The following is a 10,532-nucleotide window of genomic DNA, read 5'->3' on the forward strand; positions in this document are numbered from 1 at the left end:
GATTGTGTATGATTTTGTGGTTCTAAAGATGACTTAATAATAATAATAATAATTCCTTACATTTATTATAGCGCTTTTTCCAGTGCTCAAAGCGCTTTACAAATACACATCACACACATATTTTACATACATGCAATGGTCACTCTGGACAATACCCACAGGAGCAAGTTCAGGTGAAGTGTCTTGCCCAAGGACACACCGGCTTTACAGACGCAGCAGCGGCGGGTTTCACCCCTTGATCTGATGATCATTGCACAGCGCACTGCGCCACACCGTCCATCTTCACGCCTCGAAGTCATCGAGGCGCTTTTACAAGTACACATTAGTATCATACATGTAATGTGGACAATACCCACAGGAGCAAATCCGGGTGAAGTGTCTTGCCCAAGGACACAACGGCCTGACGCAGTGGCGGCAGGAGCGGGTTTCGAACTGGAGTTCCCCAACACCCCCCTTGATCTGATGATCAGATGCACAGACCACTGCGCCACCCGTCCCGTGTTAAAGGGGACCTATCATGCAAAATGCACTTTTTTATGTCTTTTATACATAAATGTGTCAGGGAACTGACGCAGCATCAGAAAAAAAAACCTCTCTTTTCCTCCGTACCCAAATCTCTAAAACGGGGCTACAACGGAGCTGATCCAGATTTGCGTCCGATATGACATAATATGGGAAATGTAGGCTGGCTTTACACCCACGGCCCTATCAGAAAGTTCACTTTAAGGCTTCATGTTGTGCGGCAGTGTTTGGGGGCTTTAATTTACAATAGTAACGAGAAGGATAATTAGGTTAAATTTGGCTGATGGGTAAAGTATTGTCATGTAAAAGCAGGAGAATAGGAAAGGCATTGAAACTGGACGAAATGAGACAGGAAGACCTATCACTCCGTATTGCTCGTCATGGCAATACTCGCTCCCTGCACTAAATGACAGGGAGCGCCACTCCTCAGCTAACCTATCACTCCCCTCCATTTACAAGCCTAATGATCGCACCTGTTAATCCCTCTATATATGCTCTCCCCTTTCCTATCAGCTGTCTTCCAGGTGTCAACGCGCAACCCTCCTCCACCTCCTGCTTTCAACTCAGGGCCAAGCTTAACCTTCTCCCTTCCAACCGGACCTAACCACTTATCACCACCACCACCAGTGTCTAGACCCAGGGGGGTTCATCGGCAGTGTTGTGCTAGTTACTGAAAACCAGTAACTAGTTACCATTACTAGTTACTTCATTTCAAAAGTAACTCAGTTACTTTACTGATTACTTACACAAAAAAGTAATGCGTTACTGTGAAAAGTAACGTTTTAGTTACTTAAAAAAGGGCTCCATTATATTAATGCCCTTATAGCCTTCATTTCAGTACTGTTATTGCATTGGAGAATAATACAATCTGTTGATCAACTTGACATGCACTATATGCAATCTGGATAGCATCGATATTAGCTGGCTTTACATTTTTGTATATTCTTTCTCAAGTGTTCCGTCCCATATGCCGTGTGCCGCCCGGACATGCTATCATGCTAACTAGCTCCCTGAAAGCGGGTGACTCCACTGTAGCAATAGCCTGCATGTGTTCTACAACATACCGTGCAATGGCTTTATCGACTTTCCCCTGGCTAGCAGTCCCTTAAAGTCCAGCCGCTGTTGCTGAGGTGGAGGTGGAGTGGCGTCGGCTGAGTCTCTGTGGTCTTAGCTACTAGCTTCGTCCCAGCATGTTGTTTCTGCAGATGTTTTAAGAGATTTGAATGACTGGTTTGGGCAGTAGATAGGCTCTTTGACCCGCCAGGACACAACTTACATTTAACTAAAACGTTATTTTCTTTGTGCTCGACAAAAGTGAAATAGTGAGAATATCTCCAGGTGGAGAAACTAGACTTGAGCTCCGCCGCCGCCATGATAGTCTTGTTAGTAAACAACACAAACACGCCCACAGCCCGTCTCCGCATGTGACACAGGAAGTATCTAAGTACATTTACTCAAGTACTGTACTTAAGTACAGTTCTCATATCTGTTCACCTGGCTGTTGACTATATAAAAAAACTAACGCAGTAACGCACCATGTAGTAACGGTAACTGAGTTACTGAATTTAAAAAGTAATGCGTTAGAGTACTAGTTACTGCCAAAAATAACGGCGTTACAGTAACGCGTTACTTTGTAAGCGTTAGTCCCAACACTGTTCATCGGAAACGGTTCTTCCCTTCCCGATTGATATCCTACAAAACCTGGGCCTAATCGCCAAAACACCATTTCATTCACTTGTTATAAACTGTCATCATTATGTTTCATTTATATAATGTGACCGATAATAAATATGTATTCCATAAATCACGTCTCTCCTGATTGAACTGTTGTAAGTCCAACAAAGAACAGGAAGTCTAAATCCAAGCAGATCTGAGAGAATCATGATCCCTCTTTCTGCATTTGTGCATTTCTCTCACAGGTGTGTCAGATTAAACTCCTTACTTTCCCTACCTCTTTTCCTGACAGATTTGAAAGGGGCTATTCTAGACCTCAACAAAATGAAACTACTGGATAGATTGTTAGAAAATGTGGTTAATATTTTAATGTGTCCAATACTTTGGTTTATTTTTACTTGTAGTTGTTTACTACAAGTTATTAATTGCAACTGAACATGTTTGCATAGAAAATATGATCTATAAGAACTACAACATAAATGCTTAACGTTTGAGAAGAAATACTTTTATTTTAATCAACATTTCAATGTTTTTAGAACAGACGCATTAGAAATAAGATGATACAGATACTGTATTCCTCAACAGACGATATATCATGTTTAGATTTGACAAAATCCAAGTTCAAACGGATGTCTCCTGCATTTTCTTGGTTTCAAAGTTCACATAAGTCTGCGTTCATCGTCCGTTTCCTCCGTGGGCCATATAGACTCAACAGCCCATTCCATCCAAGGTCAATACAGTTTATATTTGTCTCGTCCGGGCCGACACTGGATCAGAACGGTGCCCTGGGTTTCTGCACAGTTATAACCTCCAGGACTGATACACTCTGTGTACTGCAGCTCCGGCTAGGACTTGACTGGTGTGTCTTTCCTGTTCCTCCCGGCGCTGTATCGGAAACTCTTCAGTGGGTTCTTCCCCTGGATGTTCTATCAGAAGAGATTGAAACCATACATTTAGCAACTCTCCAACGTATTTCTATGTGAGATAATCAGCTCATTTTCATATTATGTTCAATGGCATATAAGGTGTTCAAAATCGTGGGTAAACAACTACTTAGGACCAGGGGTTAAATTGGGCCGGGGCTGTCCGGGGCTCAGCCCCGGCACATAGGACGATGCTCTGACGTCATCAACCTCGCACATTTGTCATATGTTTACAAAAAATGATATATGTTAAAACGTTTCTCGTTCTTAATATAGACTATGTGTTGACTTACTATGTGTTGACTTTACAGGTCTCTTTGACCAGATAGTTTTTTCGGCTTAGTGAACATGTGTCTCTTCCTTGGAGGAGCAGCATCGCCCGGACTCCGCTGCTCCTCCGTGCAGAGAGTCTGCGGCAGTGTGTGTGTGTACACAGAGAGTCTGCGGCAGTGTGTGTGTGTGTGTGTGTACACAGTCTGCAGCGGTGCCGCCAAATGACCCGAGCAGTCTTGTAACACGGAGCTCGGTTCCTAAACCATGCTAAATGTATGTGTGTGCATAAAGCCGAGTCATAATTAAATCATTTACAGTGAGATTTACTCCCATACTTTTGGCAGCCCTACAAATGAATTTGATTAAGCATATACCCTCAACTTGCTGTTCTTCTGCTCAATTCCCTGTTTATATATGCCACCACTTATGGTTACATTAGATGTTTGCTGCTTGTTCGTTAATCCTCTCTGAAAAATGCTAGAGATTCTGAAATCTTTTCTTGTCCAGGTACCATCTCCTCCGAACATAATGCACAGGAAGCAAAAGAAAGGTCTTCTGGAAAGCTAGCCATTTTTATCCCAGAGAACTAAAACCCGTAGAAGTTGTAGCCGAACCCTGTACCAGGTGAGCATCGAGGGGTTTATTCTCTTTTCCAGGTTTGGCTGGTGTTGAATCGAAAACTGTCACCAGTTACCTTTATGGGATTCAGTCAATTTGAACAGATTGTTTTTTCTTGGGTCTCACCTTGAAGCTGCTCTTGATGACTCCATCTGGTTTTGATTTTAGCATCTTCTTCTTCTTCCTCCTGCTTGACAGCGGATTCACGACGCCCTTCAGTGTCTCGGGAACTGGAGAACGGCAGGGGGAAAGGATTCATTACAAATGATTGACATTTACCATGTACAATGTAAATGTACTTTTTACTTTAATTGAGTATTTCTATTTAAAGATGCAATACTTTGCGAGCAAATATATTATAAAGTGGTATTCTAAATATAGATTTCACTAAAACTGATATTTCAGGTGTTATTTTGTGTGTGTCTCTTACTGAGGTAGTCGGGCACGTTCCTCAGGTGGGGTTTGATCACAGCAGGATGGAGGTCTTTGTCGTGTCTGAGCAGCTGCAGGTCTCTGGGATTGTCCTCAAAATATGTCTGAGAGACAGCAGGGACACCAAATCACAACATGTCCTCACACTTCAACTCTCTCCTAAAAAACAGTGGCTATCACTCACCTTGAGTTTTTCTGAATTGAGCAGCTCCTGTTTGATCTCCTTCAGTCTGGCCTCCTTCACTGCCTGCTTTGTCACTGAACGCATGGCATCCTGCATACAAACACCAGAAACGTTCATCATCCAAACGCTAGTTTTTTTCGCCATGCTGGAGTTTTAATCCAAATAAATTGTTGATCCTGTTTGGCTTTGTTTGGTTAGTCACAGATATGAGGAGGATGCTCACCCTGCACCTGTACCTGAAGCCCTCAATCTCGTCCATCTTAAACTCATATGGTTTTAGAACACAATCAGACGTATCTAAAAAACAAAATACATGTTTCATTATTTAAAACTGGCCACATGACTAAAGGCTTAGACTCAAAGTGTATTAAAAGAAGTCCTGGTTACCTCCTGTGAGAGCGTCCTCCACCTCTGATAGCACACCCATCTCAGTGTGAGAGATGAAGGACAGAGCAGTGCCGGGGTTGTCTGCTCGGGCTGTTCTACAAAAAACAATAATACCAAATCAGGAATTGATAGTTATAGAACATAAATGGCTTATTCCTTTTAATAGGAAGAAGGTTCCCTCATGAATCATTGATCCTGAAGTGTGACTGAACTGAAACACTGCTCACCTCCCAACTCGATGAATGTATGATTCTACAGTCATGGGGAAATCAAAGTTGATGACATTTGAAAACATTCTGGAAGTCCACCCCTCTGGAGACTCCATACTCTTTGTCCTTCGCCCTTTAACAACAGAAAAAATACCAATCAAGTCAACAAAAATGTACAAATGCCATGAAAAGGACCACAGAAAAGTCTGTCCGTTCATTATCTGATGAAAGAACCAAAATCAACACTTATGGGTTTTAACACATATAAGGATGGTAGGTAAATTATGAGCTGGGCCGTTTTAAAGGTAATGTTTGCAGTTAAGTTGCATGTGACATAAATCAATGTGCCGTATTTGATAAGCCATATTGTATCACCCTTGACTTCTCCCGATCATTGTCTATTGTACAAAAGAGTGTTCAGGGCTGATAAAAAAAATCTCTCAATGGACTCACCTTCCTCCCTTGTCTGTGTTCTTCTTCTTCTTCTTCCCTTTGCCTGCCGTCGGCGGTGGAGCAGCAGCGGGGGTCGGCCCAAACTCTGTTCATCTGTGGCGATGATGTAGTCGTAGAAGCCCTGGTGAACTGAGTGATGATGTGACACCTGAAGCAGGGAGGAAGGAAACATGATCAACACAAGGAAAGGGGATAACATGTTGTGGTTAATAATCTACTGTATGGCTTGAATGGCACTTTGATTTATTTGAAGGGTAGTTTCGGCTGACATGTTTGTTACTGTGTTTTAAATTGTACTCATTATTTTTATATCGGTGTTGAATGTAACGTTAACTAGGGGGCAAAGAAGCCCAACAAATAATGTATTCACAGTGCATGACATTCAGGATTTAGGGAGATGGCCCTGTGGGCCGTCTAAGCTAATTTACAGATGGCCCTGAGCCCAATAGAGATTGCCTGAAAAATGTGCGCAGACAAAATGACGCACGAAGGGTTTGGGGGGCCTCCCCCAAGAACATTTAGATTTTTGCAGGTCTTAGATGCTGTCTGGTGCATTCTCTAGACTGGATTATAGATGAACCACCACAATATTATATTGTACAATTTCAATTTTATTCTTCATTTCACTTGTTTGTTTGTTCTTGGTTTGGTGTTTGCTCGCTTGCATGCCCTGCCATAGCTATAAGAAACACTTAAGTTGTTGGTCAAGACACTTCCATCTGATGAAGGCAAATGCCTTCCCAGATGTTAAAAAAGTAGAAAACATACATTCAGTTATAACTGCCAAAACAAACATTATTTACACTCTTATGGCCCCTGTTTAAAAATGTTTGTAATGTTATCTACTGTAAGTTGGTCGAACGAATGCCTCCTCATCCGGAAGCTGACCGAGCAGACCCGAGCAGCAGTCGAGAGGAGCCGAGCGCATCCGCGAAGCACAAAAATAGCGACGTCAGAGTTCCCGTTAGCCGGCAAATCTAAATCTCTTCGGTCAAAATGTCCGGTCAAAATAATTTCCCTTTAGCGCAATACCGCTTCAGTTGCGCACTTATTGTGACAGGACAAGAAGAGTATGTGACAGACAAGAATAGACCATTCTAATGTCTAACACTTAATGTGGAGAAAGAGATGTCCTGTATGGGTTGATTGTGCGTTGATCTGTTGGTAATGCCTCGGGGTTCCGGTGGGCATGTAAACAAATGCATAATGCTGCGCTATACTTTGTGGCCTCACCCGGTTGCATAGCGACACTTATTGTTTAGGTGTCTTTTAATAAGCAGGTAGTCCTATCATTAGCTAGAACTAGCTGGATCTGATCGATATGGACATAAACGCGAGTGAAGTCTAATCTGACGGGAGAGAGAGATCAGCTGCTGCTGACGAGTCGACACACAGCTCTGCATGATCACATGCAGCGGTGAGCGGACAAAACACACACTTCAGGTTAGAATATCACACGTAGCTATTTTAATTACCTCTAAAACTACCTACAATTGTTATAGATACGTTTAGTTTTACTGTCGGGTCACCCATTACTGATCCGCGAGCTGCATGATACTGGCATAATAGATTGCCCGATCGGGCAACCAGCAGGTGAGGCTTCATTGCCCGAGATAAATACTAGATGGCCCCGGGCCATCGGGCAGTCCTTAATGTCGAGCCCTGATTCATCTTTAATATCAAGCTTTGAATATAACTGAATGCTTGGAATAATATACTATTAACTGCAATTACTGAGATACCCGGCAACCCTTTTGTGACTCTTCAAATTACTTTTCAGATGTGTATTTGCCGGTAAAAACACAGTATAACTGAAGAGTGGTAGAAGAAGAATTCAAAACCTTACTCAAGTATCATCAGCAAAATGTACTTAAATTATAAAAGTACTCATTGTGCGGCAATAGTGTTTTACTTATATTATATTTCTAGAATAATATTACAACCGATTGAATATGCATGATGCATTTTAATACTCTAGATATTTAGAGTTGTGCTACTTTATGAGAAGCATGTATCTCTAAAAAAACATTATCGGCCCAGAAAATAGCTTTGTATTTAGCTTTGGGACAATGTATTTTTGAAAAAGACGATGTCGGACAACTTATCTAAATGCATGAAGAAATGTTTATCTTAAATATTCTAAATCTCCACATTTGGAGAAACATGTTTTTTTCAATAGACGAAAAGGCTATACAAAATCATTAAGTTTAAACTAACTAGTAATTCTATTCTGCACTCTTCTCTCACCTGGACTGGACGGGCAGCTCAGAGTTCAGCACACAGGGCAGGAATACCAAACTGCTCCAGGAACAGTTTGAGTCTGTAGCTTCGGTCCACCGCTCCCACAAACACCAGCGTCTTCCCCTGAACCAGGCTCAGCTTCAGCAGCGTGTAGATGAGCAGGAACTTATCCTCCTCCTCACACTTGAGGCCGTACTGCTGCAGCTGGCTGCTGTCGGGGAGCTGAGAGCCCTGGAGCTTCAGGATCACCTGGGAGAACACAGATACCGGGGTAAAGGACAAACCAGGAACACTTACAGCTTCTAATATGTATTTAACTTAATAAACTGTAAGCAGATAACTCAGACACACATGCAGCCTGTTTAATGCTATGATTTTGAATAAGACATTACAGGGTTGTGCAGCAGCAGCTCCTTTAAGGCCTGAACGTCTTCTGTGAGAGTAGCTGACATCAGGAACGACTGGTAGATCTTTGGCAAATGACTGGTTAAAACACACAAAAATATGATTATGTACATTTTAAGATAACAGAAATAGTGTAGAAGAACGTGTGGAAATGTTGCAAATGTCACACGTTTATTGTTATAATAACTGCCTGCCATGGCTTATTGCTTAATTAAACCACGTGCAGCTGCCTCAGGTAAGTGATTTAAAGTCAACTGTGTTCTCACCACAACAAGTTCTTCAGGTCTGCCTCGAAGCCAAAAGAGAAGAGCAGGTCGGCCTCATCTACCACCAGCATCTCAAGGGATGAATGCAGGACCAGGTTCTGGGCACTGAGGTGGGCGAGCACTCGTGACGGGGTCCCCACAACCACATCGGCTTCTCCATTAAGATAGGCCTGTTTAAACACAAAAGACATATTATATCTTATTACACTTGATACAGGAGAATACATTCTAAGGTATTAAAACTCCTCAACCAGACCTGACCTCTGTGCTGATAGGTCAGCTTTCCCCGTGATGTCGGCCACTCGGACGTCCCTGGAGCAGTACGCTGTTAACTGTCTCATCATGGCCTGAACCTGCTGACCCAGCTCTTTGGTTGGAACCAGGATCAGAGCTCTCACTTCCTGCTCTCTAACGCTCTGAAAATAACAACAAAACACAGAGTGAGCTGACCAAGGGACAAAAAGGAAAGCTGAAGGATATGCATCACAGAGAGAATATCTTTGGTTTTTAATATCCTGAAGTTGTTTTCTCACCTGTTTGGAGGCCAGGATGCGCTGGATGACGGGAATAGCGTAAGCAGCGGTCTTTCCTGATCCAGTCCTGGCTCGTGCTAGAAGGTCTTTCCCCTCCAGAGCCAGAGGGATCGCCTTCTCCTGGATCAGAGTGGGCTGGGACCACCCGAGATCTGCAACCGCCTAAATCATGAAAATAAGAACAAGGATTAATGTCATGCATTTTGATACAGTGATTTCAATAGATATGTGTGTTATTTTGTCAGCTCTGACATATAAATGTAGTTAGTGTAAATAACGGGGAAACGTTTTTTGGAGGTTAAGACCTTTTCACACTTGGGAACTGCCATTTTCACAGTTTTATCAAATGTTGCAAATCTACCTAAACAATGTGTGGAAACCCTTTTTCACCAATTAAAGGAACTGATTAAGTATGACTAACAGGTCTGTTTCAGGTAACAAATGTTATGCATCACAATAAGTCTATTTTATAGCTCTTTGATAGCATAAATATAAAATGAATGCATTATTATTATTGTTTTGCAACTACTTAGCCAACTTAATTTTAAACTGATTACACACAGGTTTTAACACTTCTTTTTGGGTGATCAATAGACCTCAGGATATGAAACCTAATGTTAAAGTAAGCTCAGAGCAACACACATATCTACATATATATATATATATATGAACTATCAGAGACACCATATATGTACAGGTTTTTTACATATTGACAGATATTGTGATTCCATTTTTTGGGGGATAATGACATTCTGGTATGGATTTACAGTATACGTCCTGAGAAATAAATAGCCTAATAGTGGGAAGTGAACGTTTAATGCAAACAACAAAAAGAAGATCATGTAAACTCTACCGTGGATCTAAACACAAAGATAACAGTAATAATAGATTTGTTTAAAAAAAAAATGAAGGAAAGGGTTTAGCCGTAAAACCCTTTCCTTCATATTTGTTCTAGTTCCCCATACACGAGACAAGTTAAAGCGACACACGGAACCTCTTGTAGTTATTTACGTCGCGTTGCCTTCACGTTTCTGCCGTTTTCCCTCTTAAAATAAAGGTTTACCGTTTTATCAACAGTCTATTTATGATTTACTGATAGTGTCAAACTGGTTTTTACCTTTAAGAGACGGTCGTCAAAGCCCATTTCATGAAAATGAAGCATTTCAGCAGCCATCTCTCCTCCTCACTACACCACACGTGCGTCGCAAGGTTCTGACGTCATGATGCCTTCACGTCCCTCCTCTAAAGCTCCAAATTCCCACTTTTCCTTCATATAATCTTGCTTCCTTTTTTTCTTGTTTTTTAGTCAAACAAACATATATTTAAGGTGGTAAGGTAACACATAAAGAAAATAATAATAATAATAATAATAACAAGTTAAATAGAATACATTGAAATGTAATTCAATTACA

General features: G+C 41.6%; 1 protein-coding gene across 1 annotated transcript; it reads right to left on the reverse strand.

Annotated features, from left to right (window-relative positions):
* Positions 1-2,679: 2,679 nt before the first annotated feature.
* ddx56 (DEAD (Asp-Glu-Ala-Asp) box helicase 56) lies at positions 2,680-10,346 on the reverse strand. Its single transcript, XM_034095847.2, is given in 19 exon segments — positions 2,680-3,122; positions 4,137-4,240; positions 4,441-4,546; positions 4,627-4,716; positions 4,850-4,923; positions 5,014-5,108; positions 5,241-5,302; positions 5,304-5,355; positions 5,676-5,749; positions 5,752-5,801; positions 5,804-5,823; positions 7,923-7,957; positions 7,959-8,165; positions 8,309-8,399; positions 8,588-8,735; positions 8,738-8,757; positions 8,849-9,003; positions 9,121-9,282; positions 10,238-10,346. Coding segments are annotated over 19 exon segments (1,683 nt in total). The 5' UTR covers positions 10,295-10,346; the 3' UTR covers positions 2,680-3,041.
* Between the last annotated feature and the right edge of the window lie 186 nt (positions 10,347-10,532).

This window comes from Pseudochaenichthys georgianus, chromosome 12 (genome assembly GCF_902827115.2).
Source record: "Pseudochaenichthys georgianus chromosome 12, fPseGeo1.2, whole genome shotgun sequence".
NCBI classification, from domain to species: domain Eukaryota; kingdom Metazoa; phylum Chordata; class Actinopteri; order Perciformes; family Channichthyidae; genus Pseudochaenichthys; species Pseudochaenichthys georgianus.